The sequence below is a fragment of the Drosophila erecta genome, unplaced genomic scaffold (genome assembly GCF_003286155.1).
Source record: "Drosophila erecta strain 14021-0224.00,06,07 unplaced genomic scaffold, DereRS2 tig00000000-arrow-pilon, whole genome shotgun sequence".
In the NCBI taxonomy this organism is placed as follows: Eukaryota; Metazoa; Arthropoda; class Insecta; order Diptera; family Drosophilidae; genus Drosophila; species Drosophila erecta.
The window spans coordinates 11,797,017-11,810,916 of record NW_020825194.1 but is presented as its reverse complement, the minus strand read 5'-3'; the positions used below and the strand labels follow the sequence as shown (position 1 = coordinate 11,810,916).

Here is a 13,900-nt window from a genome sequence, read left to right as displayed (position 1 = left end):
TGTCAGTTAATAGCACTTTCACGGAGTCCACAGCGGCAGTATTGCCAGGCGATGAAGTGTTGATCCTGGAGAAGTCACGTATTCGGGAAGTGAGCAAATGAATCGGGAATTAGGCCAATCGCAGTGGCTTTCTGCTGAATCAAAAGCAAATAAGTGTAGTGTAACATGACAGCAGGAAGACAATTAAAGCTTGCGTAGCGAAACGTTTAATTAGGAAATTATTTGTAACCTCGAGCTTTGGCCATCAAAATGCATTGAAACACACAAATTTCATTGCACACTTCGCTGTTTAAAGTTGAGTGAAATCGGTATTAAATCCGAGCAAATGCGCTAGCCAAATGAAAACAAGAATGCAGCAATTAATTGAAACTCAATAATTAAACTCTGAAATTTCTGTTTGTGCCTGGCATTTCTGGAACGGGCCAATTTATTGCCCATCTCCACATTTTCACCTCACCAACACTTTCTCGCCAAACTCTATTTTTCGGTTGATGTGCTGTCAGCGCAATTTTCCCGGCCATCAGAAAGCAATTGTCGAACGGGACAATTGGGCTGGAAAAGCCGCCGCCGCGGAAAATGCCCGAATTGCAGGTGACTGTCACTCACAAATGTGTGGGGCTTCTACGAATGCCAAATTTTAATTGAAATTACGTGCACTCGTGTCCCCAAGCAATGGTTTAATTCAATAGGCCAGGAAGTGCCAAAAAAACGCGCACCTTCTTTAAAAGTGTGCTTCCAAATTTGAAAAGCCCCGAATAGGGCGTGAAATAGAAAAACCTAATTGACTTTCTAATAGTTGAGCAAATAGTTGTGTGTGCCCCCAAAGAATGCAACAAAGCTGGCCAGACAATCAAAGTTTGCTGCAGCCACCCACAGCCACCCAAAAATGTTTGCCGCACACAAGAATTTTCTTCTCGCTAGCTCACTTGATTCCTTATTTTTTTTTGTTTTTTGGGTCTTGCCAGCTGGTCTTGTTTGTTACGGCAAATAGTTTTAATGGGCGGCGGTTTTCCGGCCAGCAAGTCGAACTTTTCCACTGGCGCAAGACAATGGAGAAGAAAAGCGCAAGAACTCGCTTCAATTTGCAGCAATTTGTTATGAAATTCAAAGGGATCCGCATGGTTTTATTCCCTTGGCAATTTGCAAGGCAATTAAACTTGACGACGAGCGGCGGCAGGCAAAGCTAAAGTTCCTTCACAAATTTTCCCTGGCCGCACAACGTTGCGTATGCGCAATGCTTGACCGGCGCGAAGTTGCTGAAATAAAAACTGCATAAATAAACACTTTGGCTGGCAACCCCCCTGTACATTTCCATGTAATTCCGTGATTGCGCATTTATGGCTTCATTTGCCTCAGATATTTTTATGTCCGTCCGATTCGTTTGAGGATGGTGGTTTGAGTGAGAATGAAGGGGGCGGGGGGCGGGGCTTCCCTTTGTGGTAATTGCCAGCATCCTTTGAAGCCCCACACCACTGCGGCCATCGAACATTTGTCCTGCGGCATTTGGCAATATTTTACTTTAAATGTGCTCCCCATGTAAATGAAGATTCCACACTTTATTCGCATCCATATATCAACATTGTATTTACCGCTGCACAAATTAAGGTCACATTTGCCGAGCATTCACTCGCCATTTCCACAACTCTGCGTCATCATTAAATAAGGAAAAGCAAAGTAAACCCCGAAGTCTCGGGGCAAACGTAAAAAGGAAATGGCGTAATTTCATTAATAAAATAACACTGGCAAGGAGTGGAAATGGAGCGAATTTCGGTGGTTGGTGGCTTCTTTAGTGGTTCGGATTTTACACAATCCAGTTCTGTGGTAGGGAAGTAAAATGGACCCGAAATCCCACTTATGCATAGTGGATGAGGCCAAGAAGACAACTTAACCTTAATCAGGAATGTTAAGGCTGTGAATGGATTTCTTTTTCTGTTTTTTAGCTTTTTAGCTGATTTAATAATAGCACTCGAAACTGTATTGGCTTTCTGAATGAACTAGATGGCCACAGTTTTGTAAAACTAATTCCGCGTCTATAGTTTCACAAAGTTCGAGCAGAAGTTTGTCATCGAATTGTGAACTTTTCATTATTGAGTAAAGTAACATAAGCCAGCTTAACCCATTTTTCATTACTCCTTTCACGCTCCGATGTCCTTGAGTGGCTGGAATTTATGGGTGTAACCAAAGAAAAATAAGGAGCGCAAAAACGGGGGCAAATACGTAATTCCTGCAAGGTTGCAAGGAAGAAAATAAAGCAAAGGCGGCAGGAAAGTTTAACGAAACTTATGAAATATGTGGCAAAGTTTAGGCGTAAATAGAAACTACAATGTGTCGACTCTGCCTCTTTTGCCCCCGCAATTTCGCCACCTTTTTCATTTTCCGCCTTTTCCACTGCCTTTTCTTTTGTGGCTCACGTTTCAGCTGGAAATTGCGAGTAACGAGGAAAATTAAAAAGCAATATACAAACAGCAATCACGCACACAGCAGCACACGAAGAAATCTGAAACTCAAATTAAAGAAAGTCAAAGTGTGCACTGTTAAAAATGGGAACAAAATGAATCTCCCTAAAGCCGTTGATTGGGAATAAACAATGTGAAGTAATTTACATTCGATTTGGGCACTATTTCATGGTCTACGTTTCTCTCAGTGTATACGTGGGTGTGTCCCGAGCCTAAAAGTAGGCATCAAAAGCACACGCGTGTGCGGTCATTAAGTAATTCGCTTTAATGGTCAGCAAGCTGGCCACTCTTTTGGATCCAACTGCCCACCTACCCCACGCCCCCTCTGTCTCTCCCTCTTTATTAGAGCTTTTCCCAGCTATTTTCCCACCCACTCGTTTCCACTGGCGGGTGATTGCCTAATGAGCCACACAACGCGAACAGAACGCGCCGAAAGTGCGCTAATGTTTGTTTGTGGCATTAATTTTGTTTACAAGTCGTTTGTGCAGGAGCACCCACGAGGGTCACCCAAACACCCCACTCTGCACCACCACCACCCCTTTCCTTTGCCCCCTAAACTGTCCCCCCCTCCAAACTGGATGTCCTTTCATTAGCGAAGGGGGTGCTCCACCAACTAGTCCGTCCAGCTAAACCATCATTCATATTCAATTTGCGTTCTGTTTTTATTGCGCCTTAGCGCAGACTACAAATATTTGAATTGCACTCATTCCGCTCGGCCATGCAGATGGGTGGAATAAAATGTGGGGGCTTTTGGGTGGATATTTGAGGGTGGGGCGGGGGGAAGGACACTTTCTCGAGGAGCGCACTTAATTGATTGCCTTTCAGCTTGAGCCAGGACACTGCGGAGGGTTGGCTGCGTAATTGATATTTAATTAAAGCGCAGCAAACCCAGCTGAAGTAGCTGCCAACTCATGAGTGTCCTGCAAAAAGGAGGAACGCCAGCGCAGAGTCCTTCCGCCCAACCGGAGACATTGAGCGAGAGTAATGACAGTCATCTCGAGTCAGCAGCTGGGGAAAGTGAGCTAGTAAGAAGTTCAAGCTGAGCGCAGGAAATTGGAAAAAAGGAAATTAAATCAAGTGGCCAAGTGGAGTTTCAATCGCTCAATGGAAGTAGAAAAGGGCAATCTATACTTTTTGTTCAATGTGAAAAAGGGAATCCAATTTAATGTGCTTTCTTCATGGCAGACGCGCAGATCTGGAATAGCCACTGCCCTGATTGAACTATTAATATTTCAAAGAAATTTAATAAAACTTTATTTATCCGCACCAAATATTCCAAACTTGCGGGGGAAAAATGTGCCAACTAATTCGAAACAATTTGACCAACTGCTGAATCCAACTTGAGATTATTCACGTCACACGAAAGAACAAAAAACTATGTCAACTGGTGGAAAGCAGAAGAGGGAAAAACCGAAGCAGAAACAGAAACAGAAAAACCCCCCAATTGCAGCAAATCAAGCCGAACAACTTTGTGTATATGCCACTTGAAACTTTCCGGCTTTTCCGCAGACAAGGTGAGGTAGGCAGTTAGCCAGGTCCTCGAGCGTTTTGTTTGCCTTTCTGCTGTTTCTGCTGTTGCCACTGTTGCCACTGCTGTTTTCCTGCCGCTTTTTGCCTATGTTCCTGGCCATAATTATAAATCAACTAGCTGAGTGCGCCCCACCTGCTGCTGCTGTTGCTGCTTACTCCCAACTAACTAATCCACTCAGGCAAAGGCTCAGCCGAAGGCAACATTAAGGGCTGCCACCTCCCACTCAACTCCAGCAAACTCCTGCCACTGGCGACCCACTTGCAACAAGTTGGGTGGAGCTGCTCCGGGTGGGCGGGCATGTTGCCACAGTTAGTTGGCTCACTTTCACTCGAAGGGGAGTCACAGAACCAAAAATACAGGCTGATAATTGAGCCCATACTGAATAGAGTTCATATGAGTGTGTTTAAATATGTACTGATTATAGAAGGTAAATGAATGCTATCAATAATGCTAGGATTTATGCTAGATTTATAAGTGAAGAACAAGCGCCCCTTTTTCTCAGTGCAGATAGTGCGGGCAGTGGCAGGGCGAACCCACTCGGGGCATTTCCCCTGTGTATGACATCAGCTATAATTTCCATTACGAGTCGAGCGCTGAAAATTGTACACCAGGGAGCTTATTAAGCACGCTTGCTTCCCCTGCCCCCTGCCCCCCGACCCCTGCCCCCGACCCTGTAATGTGCAAATGAAATGAAATAAAAATGTCAGGGCGCCGGGCTCGGAATGCCAGAAAACCGAAATAAGTGGAAAAGAATTGTGGAAAACGCGGGTTGCGGCAGAACCAGAGAAAGCGAGATGTGAGCCACGCGACAGCGGGAAAGTTGGCCAACATTTTTGCATAATTTCGCCGCTGGCCGGCAGCGCTTCACTTGTTGCCAATCTGCTCCTGAACTACCAATCCCTGCGCCATAAGACCCATAATTCCCTTGTCCTGAGTAATGTTAGCCTAAGGACAATAACTCGAGTGTGTCATGTGCGGATCGTAAATTTGCCACTGACCCGGCCATTTGCATAAATCACTGGGTATTGCAGCGGGTTGCGGGACTGCAAACTTATATGGCCATTAAACCCACATCCCCGGCCAGTTTGTAACGAGTTTTCGAATTAAAGAATGAAGCAGGAGCAGAAACGTTACAGATTTTGTAAAATATATCAAATAATATTCTTGTATTTCCGTCAGAGTTCTCAGGAAAGAGAAGATCCCTTTTTGGAGCAGCACTTACATCACCAGGCAACTAAATCAAAGCATTGCATACTTTACGGGCGTGAAATTACATAAGTTCTCCGACGGCTCAGCAGCTCGTCCCTTCTCCAGTTTCGCGCACTTTCCCTTGTTTTCAATTTCGTTTTAATAATCGTTAAGGGAAGAGGAACTGGGGAAAAGCAGTTAGCTACCCTGGAACGAGCACTTTCTGGGGGGTCCATGGCAACCGATGGCTCAGATTTCAACACTTATTTGGCTTCTGATTATTATTTCATGCTCGTGGGCTGTGAGTCCTGAATTCGGCGCTCTTCCCGTGTTCTGAGTTCTGAATCGTGAGTCCTGAGTCCTGAATCCTGAATCCTGAGTGCTGGGTTCACGCATCACGCGCCCAAAAGTATGCAGGCCATGATATTTGCTTTTTATCGCCTTCGCCACATTTTCACATTTCGGCATGGAAAACCTTGCCCTGTTGTTTTCGAAAAGTTTTGCGTGTTATTATTATTTTACTCTGCCATCTTCTTTCCTGCCACGTCTCAGTTTTATTTGCCCTTTTTGCTTGGCTTTATTTTTACTGCTGCCTGCTGCCTGCTGCCCTGCACCATTCATCAATAATTCACATTTATTTCTTCTTCCCACTCGCCTTAATGTTAATGTCATCCCAGTTGGCTTCGCAGATTCCCTTTGTTTTCCCCCTCAATTCAATTCGCCAATGTAGGAAATCGACAAGAGACTCCATCGAGGGAGCACTGTCCTTGCAGGGGGCGTGGCAAGTCATTGAAGCCATTATGCACACATCCTTGTGCTCGGCTGCGAATCCAGGTGCGTCCAAAAGGGGCTGCAAATTTATGCCTTTTGTACAGTCCCAAACTGACTTTCCTGGGGGACACTCCAAATGCGTTGAATTCCAAGGCAAAAGCCACTGATGCCTTGACTACATCAAAGTGGATGGAAAATGTGTGGATACGAGTATAATTAGATTAAGTGAAATGTCTATATTCACCATAAATATCGAATTAATCGGAATCATGCACACAGCTGAAATGAACTTCAAATCCGGCTTACCTCGAACAACGCAATCTATGCATGTAGTTTCCATTGCCTTTTTCTGGAATGCCTGAGTGGCTGTTGCTCCTGGTGATGATATATCCACAAATGCCAAAGATAAGGCATAAAATAGGAGAAAAATAAGGGAAAAAAACAAGTAACACAACACTCAGTCATGCGTTTTTCCGTTTTAGCTGCTTGTTATTTCACTCTCTTTTCTGCATTCTTCATGCTGATTTGATTGGATTTGATTTAATTTTCCAATTGAAAACACTTTATCATGTTACCGGTGCACGTGTGTGTGTGTTCTGCTAGAACAACACGAGCGGATGCCATCTGCTTATGTAGTACATACATATGTATTGCGAATGGGCATAAACTTGTGGCAACGGGGCGGTTACTTGATATGACTGATAATCACGGCTTAGCGCAATATGTTGCGCCCTATTAGGCTAGACTTTATAAGGCAAAGCCAAAACGAATTATTCCAGGAAGTATCATTACAAGGAATCAAATGGAAAATGATTTCCGGAGATTATATGATGGACTAACAACTTGGCAGATTTATATTCCAATGTCCCACTGTGTTATTAATGCAACTCGAGGTACTTGCTCCCAAAGGACTTCCAACCCTCAGCGCGACTGCAATTAAACCGATGAGCTGATAACTAACTTCACCCACCAACCTCTTTTTTCTTTGCCACCCGCAGCAACTGTTTCGCTCGCAGAATCCGGGCCTTGCAGCAGTTACCACAAATGCAGCGGCCGCAGCAGCAGCCGCAGCAGCTGCCACATCGGCAGCGAGTGCTGCGGCAGCAGTGGGCGCACCACCCGTTCCCAACGGATCGCTGCAGCAGTCGCAGCAGCAACAGCAGCAGCAGCAACAGCAGCAGCAGCAGCAACAGATGCACATGGCGGCCGCGTCGCAACAATTCCTGGCCGCCCAGCAGGCGCAAAATGCGGCCTATGCCGCCCAACAGGCCACGCCCTACGTCATCAATCCGGGCCAGGAAGCTGCCCCCTACATGGGCATGATTGCCGCCGCCCAGATGCCGCAGTACTACGGCGTAGCGCCATGGGGCGTGTATCCGGGCAATCTGATTCCGCAGCAGGGCACGCAGCCGCGCCGCCCCCTCACCCCCTCGCAGCAGGGTGCCGAGAATCAGCCGTATCAGGTGAGATATACAGCCCATATAGCCCATATAGCCCATAGAGCCCATTATCATCCGGCCGCCGTTGCCACCGTGTTAATGTGCCACACAATGAGGCATTCAGCGCATGCACATACATAGAGGCACTGCCTCCACCACGGCGGTGTACATATGACAGGTGTCAATTGACTGCAACAAAGGCTTTACACTCGCGGCCACAGCAACAGTGGCGATAAAGGATTTCCTTCTGAAACCGATTCCAGCATATTAAAGTGCTTTTTGCGTATAAAAACATGTAAATCCCAAATAAAACACCACTGAAATCGCTTTCGTTGAAGTCATAACAAATAGTTATGTGTCAGCGATTGCAGCTGTACGTTTGTAAATGCCAAGAACTGTACAATGATGTAAATCTGCCCCTGTAATTGTAACCATAACTAGTTAACTGGACCTAAAACGTTGTATATTCATGCTCTGTCTCTCTTCTTTTCTCTTTTTTTACACTCACATCATCAACAACACGCTTCCATAACCAAACAAACAATGAACAAATCAAAAACCAAACCAAATTCTAACCCCTGTACAAAACCGAAATCCAAAACGTGTATAATACCGTCGTGACCATCGTGGTGCCATGGTGCTGCTAATGCTGCTGCAGGTCATCCCGGCATTCCTCGATCACACGGGCTCCTTGCTGATGGGAGGACCGCGCACCGGAACGCCGATGCGTCTGGTTAGCCCCGCCCCCGTGCTGGTGCCCCCGGGCGCCACCCGTGCCGGCCCCCCGCCCCCGCAGGGCCCGCAGCTGTATCAGCCGCAGCCGCAGACGGCGCAACAGAATCTCTACTCGCAGCAGAATGGCTCCAGTGTCGGAGGTAAGTGCTCTTTTCCTTTGTACATAGCACTGGCTGGGTGTAAATGGGCGATTATAGGGATGGATTTCGTGGCAAATTGATGATAATCTCACATTTGTGCCAAATAAGTTGTAACAATAAGCCACATGGCGTATGAGCAATATCTACCCAATTAAACTGGCACACGGTGCGTATGCGTAATGTAAAATATACACCGCCTTGAACTGACATGAAGCAGCCACTTAATCGTTCATTTCGCCCAGTGTCGAGTGACAGAAATTGTAATTAGTGTAAAGTGTTGCACATCTCCATCAACATAAACTTGTATACTCGTACACCCAATGAATGTACAATGTATGTATGTACAGCCATTAATCTTTGCTTATCTAACAATTCTCTTTGAACTTAAAGGATCCGAAGCTCGTAAATAGCAAATATTCGGGCTTGCCAAATGCCTTTGAGTATAGTATGTATATTACAATGAGCAATAACAATAGAACAAAGGGAAACTGGGCGAAAGTCATTGCAACTTGTCAGCCACATTGCAATTTACAATTTCGAATTTCATTTCGATTATTTTGCGTGTTTTATTGCTCTACATGCTGTGTCACAAGGCAACGGGGCTGGAAATAGATCCAAAGAAAGGTTAAGGTTAAGAAATATCATAGCTTATAATTATTTTTGGCTTACTAACAAAACAAACCGTTTAGAGCTCCCCATTTAGAATTACAGGGCATTAGCCAGTCGAGAATGCATTTCCACACCATGGCAGCCATGAAAACCGACTGTTTGTGTCAGTAAATTTTCCTGTTTTTCATACATATCTAATGCACAGAAGAGCCATCGAGAGAAAACTAACAACAATTGCATGCAAGCACGCAAAATGTTATTATTGCCAATGCCCCAGCAACTTTGGCTCTCAACCTCAACTAGAATGCAACTGCAACTGCAACTGCAGCAACTGCAGAAGTCCCCAGGACTGACTCATGCAATTTCAAAAGTAACGCGATGAGTTTGGGTGGATACTCCCACTATAAAGTATGAGGAAAATAAGGTTATCGTATAAAATTGCATAGTTTGAGTGCTAAAAACGTAATGAAGTGCTAGCTGGAAATTTAAAGTGCGGTAATATTTAGACGGTTACTTTGAGGTGGTTCTCGGTTAGTCATAGCCCTAATATATTAATTAGTCATAGTTAGTTCTACTAACTTTCAAAGCTAATACGCTGCACACACTAATTTTCCTGGGTACCCAGAACGGCAAAGTTTTTCCGAGTGTTTGGGAGAAAATTGCTGGGAGAAAAACTGTCAATTTGCAATAGAATACTCGTATTTGCTGGTGCTGTGGGGAAATTGTAGTAGCAGATTTATAGAATTTCAAACTACAATTATCAACTCAGCCAGACGTTCAAACTTGAAGTAGAGCGAGATAGGAAGAGAAACGTTTTAAATGAGTTAGAATTTTGTTAATTTATTTATTATTCCAGCTATAAGAATAAATTGCAGCCACGTGAGCTGGCGCGTTAAAGTTCCTTAAAACTCATACACGACGGTACGGACAGCAGACGTGGACAGCTCCATTTCCATTAACAATCAGGCGAAATCAATTATTACGCTTTCCACCTACCGGTTTTTATTTCCCGACCGCATGCAAAAGCGCTCTTTCCATTAACGCAACGAATTTCCCGGACTATGGCAGTCATGGCAGTCGAATCCATCCGTCCGATGGTCGGGAGCTGGCATTATTATGTCGTTAATTCATTTTGCCTCATATGGCAGTTTAATGAAGTTTCCAGTTTTCTCTTCCTCACACTGTTGTTCCACATGACGTATGAGTGATTACGTATTTTATTATTATTTTTTGTTCTTCTCACTGCTTCACTGCTTTTATCCCAGTTTTAAACTGGCGCTGCTTTAAGAGCTGCGATCCGCCAACGTCCTCCGGTTAAGTAATCCATTTCGCATTCGAGTGGCTGGGGAAAACCCAATCGAACCCAATCCGTTCTCGAGAACGCAAGTCAAGTCCTGACATGCTTTGCCCGGAGCACCGTGATGATGCCAGGTGATTAGGCTAAGGGCCTCTCGAGTAGTGTGCCACATTCGCAGATCCACCTGCACATGCTGCACCACCAATTTGGATTAGTTGCACTGAGGGAAAAGCGGGCGTTTGTGGCAATCTCAGTGGAAAGAATGCGAGTGAGTTCCTATCCTGACTCCAACCCGATTCCCATCCACTCCTGATTCCTGGGAATGGAGAGTTATTGTTGATCAAATGTAATGGCAATGATCCCTCTTCTAACACAAATATAAAACCATTTGTGCGCTTTTTGCCCCGAGTGTAACCATTTCCACTTGCACACTCGCATCTCAATTACAATTAGCACATGGCGCCCACAGTTTGTCCTCCGCCGGCACAAATCCCCACTAACAAGTGCAGCCTGGCAGGCAGGAGGACGCCTCATCGGCAGCCCACTCATTATGTTGTGCAATCGATGCTGTACAGTGAACACCCCTGTTGCCGCCCTCTTTCTAGTTGACTATCTGTCCGACTGTCGTACTGACTGCGTGCAATGTCAAAAAGGCTTTTTAATGGAGATTATATTGTTTTAAGTGGCTGGCTGAAGGAGAGGGTGGGGGTGGTGGCAAGCCGCACGGGCCCGGGGTGGCAAGTTGCACCAGATATCAGCCGAACGAATCCCCTTCTGCGTCAGAGACAAGCTGCAATTACAAACGTTAATGCGCCTTGGCCGGGCCCCAAGAAGGGTGGCATGTGGCATGTGGCATGTGGCTGGGTGGCTGGGTTTCAGGATTGGCACGGCAGAAAGCAGCTTGACTTTGCCACCGCCATGCCCGTTTTGGGTATTGCCTTGAATGCAATGGGGGCAGCAGCAGCACAGCAGCAGGAACATCCTCCTTTGCTGCTAAATTATTATGTACACCTTTCGCATGTCGGCAACATGTGATTGCATCACAGAGGGCTGCTGGAAAAGTGAAAGGCCTCGCCACCCATCGAATGCGACGCCCTGCCACCGAAACCACTCCGCATACAATGCAGCACATTGTGCGTCCTGCCAGCCAGCTGCTTTATCCTTTAGCCCACAGGAGTGGAAGGATCTCCCCCTCGTCCTCCGCTCTGCGGCAGCCTTTTGTGCAAATGAATTCGTTTATTTTGTAAAATGTCAATTGCTATGCTGGCTTACAGGCGCAGCAGCAGCAGCAGCAGCAGCAGGCGCAGCAGCAGGCGCAGCAGGAGGTGGCATGCAGCTTGGATCACATGCAGCACACGGCTGACACTTGCTGCGGTGTCGGGAGGAGTGCACTTTACGCTTAATGAAAGTCTCAATGAAATGTACCACACGGCGTATGCGTGACGCAAATCAAATTGTATTGCCTAGAAGAACTCTCGCTAATTAACACTTTGGCCTTGTAGCTGCATTGAACTGCGTGACATTAAAACGTAGTTATATTTAAATCCTGTTATATCTATAAGTTACGTTAGTGATGACTGATACTTGCAGCGGCAGCAGTAGTTGAACTACACAAAAGCAAACTTTTATCTGTCTACAGCAGTTGCTGGAATTTAATTGCCAGCTGGCAGCGAAAAGTTCTTGCATTAAACGGCGAAATCCCGAGCGAAATGCTTAGTAGTTTAATGACAGCCAGCAAAAGTTTGTAATTCTTGTATTTAAATTGCAACTAATTTGGCGCCTCTCCACTTCGCCGAAACTGCAAAACGGACAGGGGACAGACTAAATTCCAAATACAGACGGCGGAAAAGCACACAAACAATTTGCATCGAGGAAAGTGTTTTTGCGGATGCCAGTTTTCCACGACGACTGCGTATGTTCTCCCTCTGTTTATTTTATTTCCTGGCCATGCGTTTGGCTGGTATGGTTTTGGGTTTCGGTTAGCTGCGTGTAGTTGCACAATTTAAAAGGGAATTATTCATGCAATTTGTGCGGGTGCTGCTAGTGGGTGTGGGTGGTGTATTGCCACCCTTGTGCGCCATCCCCAACCTTCCACTGATTCAGGGCGTCTGTCTCTGCTCAAATCAGCTCGGAGTGGGAGCAGTCCTCCATTTGGGAGACACTTTGGCAAATGAAACTGCAGTGCACTCGGCAAAAAGTTGGCTAGCATGTGTAGATGTTATAATGTGATGAGATCAAGTAGCAAAGTCGAAAGCTCTCATTTCTGTCCGTGATACTTGAGCACACTGTCCAGTTTCGATCCCTTCTTTCGCGCAGTGCACGTGGATCCATGGCTGCTTCCGATGTGCTTCCGTTGTGGGCGGTGGGTGGCATTAGGAGACGCCAAGTTTATTGCAGGCGACATTCTGTGGTTTATGCACACGTTCCGCAAATAGAAAGAGCGAGACGCCAGAGACGACACTTTGCCGCTCGTCCTTAGCTTAATGTAATGATTTTATGAATTATAAATGCACACACGTGCACATTATGCACACGTCCCACTCACTCCTCTGTCCGCCCACCAGCACAATGGGGGAAAAAAGTGAAAACGCATAAAAACTGCGAGTCATTTAAATGTCGGGAGGAAGGTCGTCAGTGGGTGGATGGGTGGAAAACTATTCTCGGCTCGGGCAACTTTGTGAGCGCTGTTAAGTAGGCTATGAAAAAACGGTTTAAGGGGCGTTATATGAAATGTAATTAGTGCTAAAGCGCTGCTTCAAAGTAACGGAAACGCTTTAATTGCTCAAGAATTGCAGAGCGCCTTAAATGTCACATTATCCTTGAAGCCTAAACGGATTACTTAGGGAAATAGCGCAGAGAGTTGGGACATTCGGCTTACAGGCTCAACCGAAAGTCGTTCTTAACCAGAAAGCCGTTTTTAAGCCAATCAGAAAATCAATTTATTAACTTTAAAGGTTAAAGTAGTTGCCCTACTCTCGAAAATAGAGACATTTCCCCCGCGTCACTATCGATTTTCTCGTTGCACCTGCCAGCACTGCAACAAACACCAACATTGTGTATTATTCACCCGCCCCACTCCGCAACTTTCAACAAATTGCTTAATAACTCGGTCAACAAATTGCGCACACTGTGTTGGCATTAACAACATTCGCCCGCCTTTTCCCCGTTTTCCGCCCGCTCCGGAAAAGCCCTGAGCTGGTCACCTGCACTTTCGCCACCCTTTCGCACTAGTTGCTAAATAACTCAACTTGTGTCCCGGCCACGTTTATGGCGTATTTGCCGCCCCTCAATATAAATTTGAGCAATTAATCTGCAATGCCCCTAACGGACGCCAAAGTGCAGCAGAATGTGGCAGAACTGGAATCGTGCAAGGAATTGGAATTGGACTTGCAGCCTGAACTTTCGCTTTTCGCCGAGTCGCACATTTCCGGCTCATTGGTCGCAGGGAATTGGGAATCCCTCAACGTCTCGCTATCCATTCCCTCTGTACTTTCTCCACATTCGCCGCTCAGATGGCAAATCAAATGCCAGTGACAGATTACGACATCAATCAAGTTGGCACCGTCTTTCGCCCAGCTACATCCACTCCCCGCCGCCCACTTGTATCCTTTTACATATCCTTGCAGATTGCAGGCAGTCTCATGTGCGCGCACCATTAATGCTGTACATTATGGCTTGCAGAGATGGATGTCCGCGGGGGTGGGTGGGTTGGCTCTGCGGGGACGTCTGCAAGG

At 46.0% G+C, this 13,900-nt stretch overlaps 1 protein-coding gene across 7 annotated transcripts in view; it reads left to right on the top strand.

Annotated features, from left to right (window-relative positions):
* The window catches only part of LOC6552418 (maternal protein pumilio), a 171,350-nt gene that overhangs the window by 152,921 nt on the left and 4,529 nt on the right, over positions 1 to 13,900 (top strand). For all 7 annotated transcript variants that reach the window (XM_015154525.2, XM_026983812.1, XM_015154523.2 and 4 more), the window contains 2 exons: positions 6,945 to 7,409; positions 8,044 to 8,260. In XM_015154525.2, the coding sequence (XP_015010011.1) occupies positions 6,945 to 7,409; positions 8,044 to 8,260 (682 nt within the window). The remainder of the gene's footprint in view (positions 1 to 6,944; positions 7,410 to 8,043; positions 8,261 to 13,900) is intronic.